This window comes from Biomphalaria glabrata, chromosome 11 (genome assembly GCF_947242115.1).
Source record: "Biomphalaria glabrata chromosome 11, xgBioGlab47.1, whole genome shotgun sequence".
Taxonomy (NCBI): domain Eukaryota; kingdom Metazoa; phylum Mollusca; class Gastropoda; family Planorbidae; genus Biomphalaria; species Biomphalaria glabrata.
The window spans coordinates 198,099-213,263 of NC_074721.1; the positions used below are offsets into that span (position 1 = coordinate 198,099).

The 15,165-nt window shown below is 33.5% G+C and overlaps 1 protein-coding gene across 20 annotated transcripts in view; it reads right to left on the reverse strand.

Moving 5' to 3' along the window:
• Positions 1–1,652: 1,652 nt before the first annotated feature.
• The window catches only part of LOC106061028 (dynein axonemal heavy chain 6-like), a 108,271-nt gene continuing 94,758 nt past the window's right edge, over positions 1,653–15,165 (reverse strand). For 13 of the 20 annotated variants that reach the window (XM_056004080.1, XM_056004079.1, XM_056004077.1 and 10 more), the window contains 8 exons: positions 14,962–15,107; positions 14,241–14,327; positions 12,970–13,062; positions 11,357–11,510; positions 9,772–9,935; positions 8,987–9,099; positions 5,522–5,631; positions 1,653–1,800 (listed from right to left, as the gene is read on the reverse strand). In XM_056004080.1, the coding sequence (XP_055860055.1) occupies positions 1,697–1,800; positions 5,522–5,631; positions 8,987–9,099; positions 9,772–9,935; positions 11,357–11,510; positions 12,970–13,062; positions 14,241–14,327; positions 14,962–15,107 (971 nt within the window). In that variant the 3' untranslated portion in view covers positions 1,653–1,696. Of the gene's footprint in view, positions 1,801–5,521; positions 5,632–8,986; positions 9,100–9,771; positions 9,936–11,356; positions 11,511–12,969; positions 13,063–14,240; positions 14,328–14,961; positions 15,139–15,165 lie in introns of those variants that run through there. The other 7 variants (XM_056004074.1, XM_056004075.1, XM_056004078.1 and 4 more) reach the window with 7 other exon arrangements.

A 15,165-nucleotide genomic window follows, 5' to 3' on the forward strand; every position in this document is an offset into this window, starting at 1 on the left:
ATGACAAAACAGTTCATAACGATACAGTACACACACACACACACGCTGACCTATTCTATGGCTGTGCAGCTGGATGAGTCAACCTTGCCTGGTATTGGTAATGTAGCATTAATTTTTATTTTGGTCGCATGGACATATGGTCATTTTATTAGGATCAAGCTTCACTCCCCCCCCCCCCTATATTATTTTCGAGCTCTGCCAAGCGCATTAAATTAGATCCATTGATTTCTATTTCCAAAAGACTTTTAGGCTAAAATGTCTGTAAAAGCTAAGAAACTTTTAAAAGGTAGAATTAATTGAAAAAAATTATTTTGGGTAAGGATGATTTTGGTAACAGGAATTTCTATTGGCACAGATAAAGGCAAACAATTGAAGACAAGACCTCACTAAATGTAGCAGGCCTATATATAGCTGGATAGTCCATAAATTAATCAAATTAAATTAACCATTTAAAAAATGTTCCACTTAATAAACAAACATGCTCAAGCCAACATATGTGAAACACAAACATATATATATGCAATAAATAATATATCACATTTATTATTGTGCATAGTGTGAGCTATGAAACTACGGATGGCTGCCTGGTCGTGGGATATTGTCTAGTGATATGTGGTCTCGAAAATCCCGGGTTCAAACCTTTCCTGGCATCCCGTGGGAGTTTTGTTAATCCTCAATATAAAAATTAGGAAAGGTAAGATTTTTAACTGGAACCATGATACACCTTCTTTTATGCAAAGACCGGAGGCCAAGCCGGGACACTCCATATTTCTATTATATTTATAGTATACCAGCCTTTAAATACAATAAGTTATCAATTCAAGTCTCTCTACAGTATCCTGTTCACCAAGGCTAACAAGCCCCATCTCCCTGAAGCTTACTAGTTTGTGCAGTCTATAATAATATTATCAGAGAGTCGACTTCTGTGTCATCTCCTTCAAGTTGAATATAAATAGATATAAATATTTATTTATTATACTTTAAATGACCAGAGTACAATAAATATTTATACTTTAAATGACCAGTACTCATTGCTCTATACATTTAGTATCACACCCATAATTCTCGCACAGTTGATTTTCTACAGTTGAGGGCATGGTATTATACCCCACTAAGAACCAAACCAACTTCCACCGAACTCAAATATATGAGCCACACATGAATTAGACTGGTTGTCAAAGGCTATTTGAGATATATGCCATAAGGAAGCAGATATAGGTAGTGGATTGTTTATATCCATTACCACTTCCAACAATTACACCTTTGCGGACCTTGAGAATAATTTATTGCTTAACTATGCAATGTGATTCTGACTGAATGAGAGTGGATTTGAATGCCTGGATCATATAATTTCAACTGTATAGAAACATTGTCTCGTATTATTTTCTTTCATGTGTCAAGAGAAGCTCAATGTATAAAAATTGTATTTTATTATGACTAAATAGAAATTTTTATAAAGAATTTTTTACTTCATTTTTATAGTGGTAAAAAATATAATTATCTTAAAGTAGTTAAAGACTTTATTTTATTTATGTTCTAAATAGTGATCAGAGAGGAAAGTTGCTCACTAACATATCAAACGTTTTGTGAGCCTACAAACAAACAGAGAACAAAACACAAAGTAATAACTAGAGAACCATTTGTAATGTACATTGTTTTTATTGTTAAATGCTTTACAACTTATCTGTAAGCAAAATTAATCAGAAATTTGACATAAGAGTGCTGCACCTTTAGCTATCCAGTAATCTTGTGTGTTGCTTGAAGGAAGGTGGACAGTTACAACAAAGTTAGTAGAATGTCCTGCCAAATAAACAAACAAGGAAAGCTATGTCAAAACAGTGGAGTACAAATATTTATAGATCATACTATACACCTAGGGTGCAGCAGCTAAAAAAAACTTTTATTTTTTAATTATCTCTAAAATGTGAATATAGTAGACCAGGGCAGAGGCTCCTAACATCATTGCATAAAGAATATTACTGCCTATTATTATAAAACTACATCTATAGGGTTATTAAATCAAAGCCTGAAGCTATGGTCTTAGTTAGGAGATCTTGTCATCCACAAAGAAGCCCCTCACCTGGCAGCTGCTAGTTCCAAAGGAATGACACAAAAAAAAAAAGGATATATAATATTATAACGACTCTATCCAGGATTTCTGCCAACACAACATAACCAACTAAAAGAACTTCACAACTCAGGCTCCAAATAATGTAACACTTTAATGTCTAATAAATACACAGCAATACTGAATACTGAACAATAATTGTACTGCAGTCTAAGCCTCTGTACAGCTGTACCAAACTCTACAGGCCTTTCCACCTCATCCTGAATTTAACTGTTTTCTAGTGCCTTCACAATGAATCGTGAGACCTTCAATCATGAATCATCTAGACTGACACCTTTGTTCTTAATATATGGTTCTCAAAGACCTTGTAGAAAGTGATTGATGATCATAAGACTATCATCATGAATTGCATATGTAGTATTCAGAATACAGATCATTCCTGAAGTGTCATCCCTCATCACAGTAGACCACTCACAGAGTTCTGGCCTGTGCTATCAGTGTCAGCTGATTGCACACACAATTACCCCTACATGAATCAGTAATAACAATATTCTAAAACACAAAAACACCCCTAGATGTCAGCCAATCTGTTTTGTATGCTGCAATCTTACACAAATAAAACACTTTTTAAATCTACTTAATATTAAAAACCAATTTATTGAATGGTCAAAGGTAATCTTAGAAATGTCAATGTGAACACATTTCGTCATTAACCCTAATAAATTATTGTCTATTTTAGCCTTCTATTATAATATATAAATATAACTTTATACTTATTATTTAAAATCAGAAAAAAAAAGTGTAAAATAAAATTAATTATGATGAAATAAGAACATAAAAAATTAGACATTAAATGCAAGCAATTAAAAAATAAATGCTCAAAGCAGGCACTGAAGCCTGATCATAATTTTAAATTCAGTAATTTCTACTACTAAATGGTTGATTTTTTTTTAAGTTTCTTATTTTTAGCATTTTGTTAACATCATTTCTCAAAATAGTACATCTCTTGTTTCAGTCAACATATAGGAAAGAATAGGAAACATGTCTAGCTTTCTATAAAGTACAGTTGGTCCAATCCATACTACATCAAAGAAAGCTTCTACTCAAACTTAAACAAACAAAGAAACCAGATAAGCCTACTATACCAGTATTGAAATACATAATCTGATTGGACAACCTGAAGTCATTTTCTGGGCAAACATGTCATCGGCCATTTTATAGAAGTAATGGCATATTGCTATTAGAAATACGCTCAGCTCATAATCATAACATAGGAGGCACGGTGGATGACTGGGGTCCAGGGTTCGAAACCTGGTGAAGACAGATTTTAATTTTTTGGGATCTTCTGGTGCCTCTGAGTCCACCCAGCTCTAATGGGTACCTGACATTAGTTGGGAAAAGGTAAAGGCAGTTGGTTGTTGTGCTGGCCACATGACACCCATAGGCCACAGAAACAGATGACCTTTACATTATCTGCCCTATAGACCACAAGGTCTGAAAGATAAACTTTACCTTACTTTATAATCATAACATATACACTTTTTCAGTTCCCTTGAATGTATCCCAAGCAGTGGCATCAAATAGATCTATACCTAACTATTGTCAGGCAATCACAAAAACTATGTACTGAGCTGAGATCTGGACATATATTAAAACTAAGCTGTAAAGAAAATGGACAGCTTCAGGAAACCAATCATGTTAAACCAATGGATGTACTAAAGCTAAAAAAAACAACAGAAAGCAAACAAGAACTTATCAAAAACCTCAAATACAATCTTTACACTGGAAAACCACTAGAAAGATCACATGCACTCAATATACTGTGACTGGCACAGCCAAAATGCAAACACCATTATTGATTTGATGAAACCAATGAATAAATCTGAGAGTTCCTGAAACACAAACAACACGGCTAGAAGCCTTATAGTAATACTATGACATCTTATATCTCTCTGATGCAGGTCTATTCAACACACAGAGACTGAAGACTAAAATATTTCTGCATTAGAGATTTGCTATTGACTGATGCTTGCACCCTGAATGCCTCAAATGAAGCAGATCTTATCCCTGTACACATTTTGGCTTCACAAACACAGTAGGCATGGAATCAGAAATACTATGACCATAAACTGCCTGATGTCAGGTCATTGATTGATAGGTTGAGCAGTATGCACTTTGGATTGTCATCAACCTAGTCCCGATTTCAAAGCCTGCCAGCTGGCCGTCATGCAGGAGGAATGAGCTAAGAGGTAATAATCTCCATTTCTAAAGGAACACCCAAAATGTATTAAAACAAAGAGTCAACATGCAATAATTTGTCCAGTTGGGGAAGCACTGTAACAATATATGCTAATATAGATGATTAAACAAACTTTTTGTTACACATGCTAGTGCAGCATTTGGTAGACTTCAAGAACAAGGAGGGCCAAGGAGAAGACTCAGCATCAACAAAGCTGAAAGTCCACAGTTCTTCCCTCACTTTTATAAGCCATGGTCTCTATAGTCTTGACACATTCAATAGCTGAACTCTTTTTTGATCTGTGCCGCCAAAGAAAAATTTCACATGTAATAGTAAGATCCTATACATCTCAAATAAACAGTGTCCATACTTTAAAAAAAAAATGTCCAAACTCTGCTGGGCTGGGTATGTAGTAGGCATGACTTTAGTCCATTTCCTAAATGAATTTTTGAATGAATAGCTGTGCAAATGAGGATGTTCTCAACACAGAAATGATTGAGAAATTTAAGGAATCCTCTTCTTATTCACAGAAAGACTAATTGTACTAGCTACAGAAACTATTGAACACAAAAATCTATCTTGATATTTAACCAATCCTGTTATGAACAGAAAAAAATGTTGCATATTGTTATGACATGATTAGGATTTAGTTATTTGATTCGGGAATAAGGGGAAAGTTTTACTTAGCGACAAGTGACGTGACAGATCTTTAAAAAACAAGAACGCTCCAAGTGACGCTAAAAAGAAGACGCTTCTTGTAGAGCAGTAGAATAGATATACGGATTTACAGACATAGCTGACATCGGACGATTCCCTTCTTGATTATTAAATATATTTGTAGAACAACATCAGCGTCGACTACATATTTTGATTGTTTCGGCCTTTCGCCGGTGTTACGGAAGTAGTTTGAGTTCAGTGTTACTTCCAGGCAGACGTAGATCTACACTAGTTATATTTCAAAGAATCAACACCGTGCGGAAGCCTCAACAATATCTATATACAGAGTAAATCAGTGAGAGATATACAAAGAAGAAACAAGTGAGAGCTAGATCTTAAAGTAAACAAGTTAGGTCTTGGAGAAAATAAACCTGTGAGAGCTGTAGCAAGACTTAACCAGACATGCCCATGAAAGCTATGGTAGGAGTTAACAAAAGATAGAAAGTGTTTTGTGAGAACATTGATCCCAGCTGTAAAGAAATTTGTTAACTTGTTACCTGTAGTGGAAAGTGTGCCAGCTCTTGCAGCTGTTTTGTAGAGTGGCGCTGGATAGAGAGATAAATCTGGTTCATAGTCTAGGCGAGGATCCATGTGCATTACAGGCAAACTGGATATCATTTAGAAACAAAGAATTAAATGACTCAATTTGTATAGAAATAATGAAAGCAGTCATTTCTTTTTTTCTGATTTGTTCCCCTCAATATGACTATCAAAACAGAAAGTTGTTTCTTTTTTTTTTATATTACGGTCAATTGATGGAGGTCATAAATAGTCCTACATGTTTCAAACTGCTTAGTTCTTTTTACACTTTTATAAGGTTAGCTTGAGGCCAGTTTCTTATAAAGAAAAGCACAGATCTGAACAACATTTTTTAGAACTATTCTACTTGGGTCTGTGTCGCTGGTTCAGATTTTCATCTTCCAGGGAATGCATTTCTAAATTACATTGTCCTATGTAGTTGAGTTAATTTAATTTTTTTTTTCTTCAGGCTGAATTTTTTGTAGTGTGTATAAGAGTCATGTTCACATAAATTGTGACGAGACTAGGACACTCTTGGTTTCATTTCTGTCATCACTTTCTCTAAGTCTAACAATATTTGTTTGCATTATTTTGGATCTTCCATTTTGTCAGTCATTTTTTTTATAGTTGAAACATGTTTTCAAACTTGCTTTTTGAACTTCAACGAGCACTGAGAGATGACTACAGTTCTGTCAGTAAAGACAGACAAATTCTATTCAATCAGTAGAAGACAGATGGCTTCTATTCAGTCAGTAGAAGACAGATGACTTCTATTCAGTCAGTAGAAGACAGATGACTTCTATTCAGTCAGTAAAAGTTAGATGGCTTTATTCAGTCAGTAGAAAACAGATGACTTCTATTCAGTCAATAGAAGACAGATGACTTCTATTCAGTCAGTAGAAGTTAGATGGCTTCTATTCAGTCAGTAGAAGTAAGATGACTTCTACTCAATTAATAGAAGACAGATGGCTTCTATTCAGTGAGTAGAAGTTAGATGGCTTCTATTCAGTCAGTAGAAGTAAGATGACTTCAGTCAGTAGAAAACAGATGACTTTTATTCAGTCAGTAGAAGACAGATGGCTTCTATTCAGTCAGTAGAAGTTAGATGGCTTCTATTCAGTCAGTAGAAGTAAGTTGACTTCTATTCAGTCAGTAGAAGACAGATGGCTTCTATTCAGTCAGTAGAAGTTAGATGGCTTCTATTCAGTCAGTAGAAGACAGATGGCTTCTATTCAGTCGGTAGAAGACAGATGACTTCTACTCAGTCAATAGAAGTAGTGATGGGCAAAAGTTAACTAAAAAGTTGCTAACTTTTAGTTTAACTAAAAAAAATTAGTTAAGGCCAAAGTTTAATTAAAAAAAAATAGTTTAGTTAAAATCCTAGTTTAATTAATTTTTTTTAGTTACAAACTAAAAAGTTTAATTACAAAGTTTACAAACTTTTTTAACATACATACGGTCATACCAATAAATATGTAGATAGATCTATATGTAATTCAGAGAATATATATAATGAATGATAGAGAGGAGAATAAACTAGAGGGTGCACAGGTCACTAGAAAGCCTTTTGACCTTTACCCTATAATGGCCGCTATTCCCGCCTTTTAAAAAAAAATACACGTGCTCATTATATTCCTAGCAAGTTTCGCTGCTTGATAAATCCTGATAATTCCTTGCTTCTATAGATCTACATTTTGCTGCTTTTTTATTAAACACCAGTGTGTTCCTGTATAGCTGCAGGCAAAGAATTTTGCTTTACTATAGATCTAAAAGAAATGTCGACTCTTTTTATTTTAAAACTTTTTACTAGATAGATCTAAAGTTAGAGTCTAGTGACGTCTAGCCTATTAGTATTAGTCTATTACTACTATTAGATCTATAGTCATAATAGTCTATATTTAATTATTTTAGTCTCTTAGTCTTAAGTAGAGTCTAATTCTTAGTAGTCTTAGATCTAAATGTAAATTTAAAATTATAAGTCAATAATATAGATCTATTAGTAGTATTAGTTTAGAGATTCCACTATTCTAGAATTAGAGTCTAGATTAGATCTAGATATATCTAGAAAATTCTAGATTACTTATTAGGCCTATACTCTATACTAAGACCTAAGATGCAAAGATGATAGATCTATAATATTAATGACTATGATAGGCCTACTAATAATAGCCGTCACTATACTAGATCTAATACTAAATTAACTAAATCTAGACTAGATCTACATCTACTTCTATTATAATTATACTTATATCTACTATCTAGATCTATTAGATCTAGATCTAGTATTATATTATAGTATATTATAGATCTAAATGCCTATATCTTGTTATAATCATAATTATAATAATCTAAAATCTCTAGATAGATCTAGAGTTACTAAGATATCTACTAGACTCTATTATTAGATCTAGTAGTAGTAGTAGTAGTAACTAGTATTTCTTAAATTATTTTTAGATTAAAATATTAATTTTTTGATCTTGGTCTAGTAGCTAGATCTAATTCTAGATCCAGATTATATTTCTGATCATTTCGTTTGTAGAAGATATTATTAATATTCTAGAATCTAGAGTTAGTTAGCGAGTCAACATGCAGTTTTATCATTACTTCTAAAAAGGTAACTTATATTAGAACTTGGACAATTACTTCTAATTTCTTGCTATAATAGTATCATTCTAGTCTAATCTAGTGATTCTATTAAGATCTACATCTATCCCATAAAGACATTTAAATCTTTTTTCATGTGCACAAATAAATGTTTATTACATTTTGCTAAAGAGATTGGTTGTTGTTTATATTTTTTCATTTTTGACTGTTTGTCCTTAAAAAAGGTCAAAATAGTTAGTAAAAGTTTAACTAAAGTTTCTTAGTTTAGTTTAACTAATTTTTTCAATTTGTGATTAACTAAAAGTTTAATTACTTTTTTTTAGTTCAAACTTAGTTTTAGTTTAACTAAAAAAATTTAGTTTAGTTCCCATCACTAAATAGAAGACAGACAGCTTCTATTCAGTCAGTAAAAGACAGATGACTCCTATTCATTCAGTAGAAGTTAGATGGCTTGTATTCAGTCAGTAGAAGACAGATGACTTCTATTCAGTCAGTAGAAGACAGATGACTTCTATTCAGTCAGTAGAAGACAGATGGCTTCTATTCAGACAGTAGAAAGGAGGAAGGAGTTACAGTTAAATATTGAATACAATGAAAAAGTAGATATTAACTAAAATACATTTTGTTTGTTATATCCATTACAAGACACACACTGCAATACATGTCAAGTTTGTGGCTTTACAGGCTATTAGTTTGCCCCATGTTGTACTATCTAAGAGTATTTAAGTATTGGTTCATTTAGCTAGATGATATGTAGCTGAATGAAAGTTGTATACAATATTAATAAGATCGTGTTGCAAACATTAATGCCAATGTGGCCTTTTTTTATGAGCTCTTACTTTGCCTGCATCTGGCCTTTCAATTGGTCACCAACAGTCATGTGATCCCAGTCCCAGGCAAAACCATCCATATAGAGTCCATGTACAAGCACTCCATCATCAGGAACATCCAACTGAAAATAGATAGGATTGAAATATAAGTTTACTAGATATGCTGTTTTTTTTTTTAAATTAAACATGTTTGGGAAACATTTAAGTAAAGTAAAAATTTCCCCCTTTCCGACCATGTTTTCTACACGGGCAGACGATGTTAAGGTCATCTGTTTCTAAGCCAGCGGTTAACGAGCAGGGTGTTATGTGGCCAGCACAACAACCAACAGCCTTTACTTTCCCCAGAGTTGGGTGTACCCAGGGGCGCCCTAAATATCCTGAAATTCAAGATCCCAGCCTTCACTGACATTCGAACTCTGGCCCTCAGGTTCGGATGCCAAGCCCTTAACCATTTGACCACCACACCCCCTGGGAAGCATTTAGGTTCCTCATTATGTTATGATAAAATTAAAATCTGACAGAGGACGAGGAGGAGAAAACAACAAAAGTTTAATTAAATTTCTCTAATTTTTTTTTAATTAATGGGAAATAATTTCATTGAATGAAGTGAAATTCTTTTTATACTTCCTATATTTCCATATCAAGTCTGATCATTTGTTAGTGTTTTTAATTTTGAAGTTCTATATTTTAATTTTGAAGTTCTATATTTTGATTTCGTAAACTGATTTAACCATTGTTTTAAAAATAAATATTGATTTATTAGAGAAATAATTTGATTTTAACTAAGAGTTTACATTTTGATCCATAGGTATTGTTTCGCCCTTTTTAACTGTACGCAGCTGCTCCATAACTAGTGCTTCTTCTCTAGAATATGGCAGGAGAATGAACTTGAATGAGAGATGATCAATAGGCTGGTTGTACTTTCTAGCAAAATTTTGAAGAGTTCCAGTCAAGAAACCTGTAAATAAATAGAAGATATAGTCTTCAATAAGTTTTAATTTTTTTTTTTACTGCTTGCCAACTAAGTACAAGTGGAATCTTTTACACATTTTTTCTTCCACTTCCCATTCTTAAACCAAATTGAAAATGAGCACAATTATTGATTGTTGATGACAACACATGAATCAATCACAAAATTAAGCAAATAGTTAAAATGTTTGTTTTACATGTTTCGGATGTTCCTTCAGAGTTGAAGATAGTTTACTTCCTAGTCCAAACCTCCCGCAGGACGACGGGGGATGGGAGCGGGCAGGATTTGAACCCTCGACCATCGATAAATCCGAACGACAGTCCAGCGCGCGAACCGCACGACCAGGCAGTTAATTACCAGACAGCAGGCTTATTGTGAACAAGACAGCAGTAGGTCTGTTACAAAGGCAGAAGGATACATAATTTGAGATCTAAAGGAAATCTACAGAGTACAGACATAGACTACTGAAAGAGAACCTAAACGGATCACAGCAATGTCTACAACAATTATGTCTGCATTGGGTGTGGCAAAATATGTAGGATGACAGCAATGTCTACAACAATTATGTCTGCATTGGGTGTGGCAAAATATGTAGGTCACAGCTAGGACAGCCTAGCCGAGTGAAATGCTGCACTCCCCCTTGAGACTCAAATACAAGCCTTCTCATTATTAGTCCTAAATGTACTAAGCAAAGTGAGATAAGCCTTGTGTAGAGAATAAGGTGACACATTTTTTTAAGACTGTAAAACCTTCTATTTTTTTATCAGTACTTGAACAGCTCAGTGACTGGTACCTTAGCCTTCCATCCTAGATACTTGAGACCTCCATTTCAAATACAGAATCAAGCAACTTTCTTAGTTTAAAAAAAAAAAAATTGGTTTTGAAAGGGCAGCACCAAAACTTTATCCCAGATTCAAACCCCTTCCCCAACAGAAACTTATTGGACCATAGTGCACTGAGCAAGCTATTAGCATTAAAGTGGCAATAAACAAAAACAACTAATTAAAGTATTTCCAATTGCACAAGTTTATTATTATTAGTCTAGCTCTGTTAAAAATTAATTAGATTATTGATTCAAAATAAGTAATGCTATTAGTTTTTAAAAGTACTTTTTATATTTCCCTTGTTCCTGACATGGTTTTGACACTTTAGCTTTGTAACAGCAATCACCTGCAGTTGCCTTAAATCAAGGTGATCATAAATGGGAAGATCAAAACTCATCCTTTAATATAGGGCAATAAAGTCATACCCAATCATATTATGTTACAACTTAAAAATAATACTCCAAAAAGACAGTAATTTATTTTCAAACACATTTTCATGACGTTTATAGGACACATAAAACTTTGTGAAAAGATAGTGTAAGTATCTGACATTTAGATCTACAACTTCCCAACAAAATTACAAACCTTGTGGAAAGAAGAAGCCAGACAACCAAAAAGACTTAGGAGGTCCATTATTGATCCAACTGTCAATAAAACAACACCTCATTATCAGGTCTTTAACCCAAGATGCTAAAGACTTTAACGAAGGATAAGCGTTTCTGGCCCATAATTCTGGGACCTGAAAATGAGTATCAAAATGTGTATCAAATATACTAAAGTGCTTCTAAACATATCGTTAAAACTATTTGATTATTATTGTTACATAAAACACATTAGTGATTTGGAAAACTCTGGATTAGTTTAAACCATTAGTAAGCACAGTGGATTTAAGATATTCCATAATTTATTTTCATTGAAGTTCTAATAATTTATTTTCATTGAAGTTCTATTTTTCTTTTTTGTTATAATATGTGAGATGTGTGGCTGAGTAACAAGAATTCTGTGGCAACCCATTGAGAGGAGGGGAGGGGGGGGGGGCTGAGTTTTATTCCAAACTTGACCAGACTTGTGTTTGCTGAGTGCCTGAAGGCAACCCATTGTCTCCCCCTGATCCACAAAAGGAATTGGACTATAATTCAAGAAGCTTGCTATAAAGCAAGAAACTTGTGCTTTACAAACAGAAAGAAATATCCCTGACCAAATTAAAAATCTATTGAAATTGAGTAAGTCATATAATTTACACAACAATGATTTTGTTAGAAAAAACATAATGAATGGAAAGTTGATCCATACATGTGTCAGGCTGTATTTTAAAGCCTTGCCTTATCTGTCCTGGCCCCCTGACACAGTTACTCAATTATGTCAAACAAGAAACACCACTACAACTTGACTTGATGAATGTTTAATCTTATGATACATTGAATGAAGAGTGAGGACTAGAAACTCAAAATACCTAAATAAATGAAAAGCTACCAGTATCTTGGAATTCCCATATTGACATAATAAAGAAATCAAACAAAAGACTATAGTTTATCATAAATGTTTGCAAATCAGACAGTAATATCACAACAAAATTCTATTTCACCTTAAACCAATATGCAAAATTGCATCTTAATTTGGGGGATCCTTCAACATGTGATAGATAAAGAATCTAAAAGATGTCATATAGAGCTATGAGGCATATCACAAATGGATACTTACATTAAACTAAATTAGCACCTTAGGATATCACTAAACATTTAGAGGAATTCCAAGACAAAACACTAGAAAACAAAGTAGTAGTAATACCTAAAACACTAAATTGTAGCTTGCAAGTACAATAACATTACCTAATATAATAAATACTCAGAGACACAAGGCTAAAGACACATTTCTTATTCCATAGGCTAGAACAAATTAATATAAATAATCTTTCTTTCCAAGCACTATTTGAGAAATGAAAAGGGTTGCTTGAATCAGCAAGGAAAAGAAAACAATGAGTTAAAAGAATTTTAATGCTCTGTTTCACGTGAGCCAGTGGGTAACAGGATGAATTCAGGTTGGAATTATTATCTTCTTTTTGAACTAAATTTGTATAAGAGAAGCTGACTTTAAGTTGAAGCTTCCAATAAAATGTGTGAAGTTTTTCTGGAAAAATAAAACTAAAATTTAACAGATAGATCTACGTTCATTCTAAATGTAAACAATAAATTACTTACATGGTTATTTAAAAAAGCATTGTATACATTCTCCAATTCCTCACTCATCACTACGAAACCTTTGATGGCTTTTTTCAGTTGTTCTAATGATGTCTAAAGGAGTAAAAATAAATTTTAAAAAACTTAACCAAATTATCTCTTAAAATGAAGCTCTGACTTACTATAATTTCACCATTATCACGAGAATTCCAACAGTTGTTGCTGGGTATTTTCTATTCTGGTATCCATTGAATAACAGTTTTTTTGCTGTTGTTGTTGAGCTTTGTAAGTGCTGTTCTGAGGTTTTTAATACAAGAGGAATCGGTTTTGCAAGCTTTGGAGGGTTGTTTTTGCATCAGTTAGAAAGACAATCTGACTGTGTGGGGAACTTGGATGATTTGCTAGCATGGTAGCAGCTAGTGCTAGTGCTTCCCTTTCTGCTCTGTGACTGTCAGAGAGCTCTCCAGTTGCAATGGATTTTTCTAGTTTTCCTCTATCTGGAGATTCGATGAGTATTCCAGCTCCTCCATTTGTGGTGGCTTTATGGGATGAGCCGTCCCTGTAAACTCTGATCCACTGATTGCTAGGATAATTGGTTTGTAGAAAACAGTTCACTATTTCCTTGAGCTCTGTTGGTCTGTAGTCAGATTTTCTTTTTATGTTTTCAATATGGTCCTTTATAGTAGGAAGAGGGCTTTCGGCCTAGGGTGGAGATTCATTATAGTGTATCGAGGATTCCAGAGTAATTTTTTCAAGTTGTTGAATGCATTGAAAGCCTAGAAAATTGAATGGAGCTACCAACTTGCTTTTACAAGAAACGGCCAGTTAAGAATTTTTGATTTCACTACATGAGATATTGAGGGCGCGGTGGCTGAGTGGTTAAGTGCTTGGATTTGTGATTTTAGGACACCCCTGAGTCCACCAAATTCTAATTTTAATTTAATTCTAATTTTAATTCTAACCCAAATTCTGACTTTAGTTGGGGAAAGAAAAGGCGGTAGGTCATTGTGCTGGCCACATGATACCCTGCTTGTTAACCTTAGCCAGCAAAATAGATGACCTTGACATCATATGCCATATATATTGCAAAGTTGAAAGGGGAACTTATTCTGTGTCAATATCATATCATAAGCAATCTTCTTGTAATTCGCCTCGTGAACTATTTGTTAAATAAATCTAGACTTCAGATTTCGTTTACATTAAACCTTTTATAATATCAGTAAGGTCTTTGTATACAATACTATAAAACATACTCATTAATTATTCTATATTTAAATCTTATTAACATGTACCTTGATTATTATAAGCAGCTTATTGAATCTTTCAGTTTCTTGCATCAACACTATGGTTAAAGAGTTTATGCGACCTTTGGCGTCAGGCTAGTGGATAAAGAAACAATATTTTGCAATCAATTTGTCAATTACTACTAAGCGTATCTAATATTATTGAAAAAAACAACAACATGGTTTTTGATATTTTAAAAAATATTGTATGCACTATTATGTTGTTTTTCTTTAAATAAGAAGCTTTTAATAATGTAGTAGTTTTCACATTCAGCATTCTATTATGTTAGGTATTATTGCATGCTAAGAGAGCAATCTACTGTTAGGTATTATTGCATGCTAAGAGAGCATTCTATTATGTTAGGTATTATTGCATGCTAAGAGAGCAATCTATTATGTTAGGTATTATTGCATGCCAAGAGAGCAATCTATTATGTTAGGTATTGCATGATAAAAAACTAAGACACTACTATATAAAGCTAGACACTAAAGCATCACAAGAACTAAAAGACTATCATGTAATACTAGGAACTATGGAATGATAGGATCACTAACAATATTTGAAACAGAAAGGCTTACTAAGAATTAAAAGGATGGCCCAGGATAAAGGAATATGGAAATCCATTGCTGGTGGCCCATACTTCAATAGGGGTGATGGACTCTAAGTAAAGTAATTACTCAGAATTAAAAACTACCATTTTTACTTGGAACTAATAATATTAGTACGTACTGTAAACATATTGGGATTCGCTCTTTCAATATCCAGTTTGTCAATCAATCGATCCAGGACAGCCTCAGCAAGTTCATAAGTAATATCATCATTAGACATCCCACCATCAGCTGCTACGATTCTCGGTTGAACATCAAGTATTGTAGCTAGATAAAAATTTGTTTTACTCCTTTAGTTCTGCATGAACAACATTTTTTTTTCAAA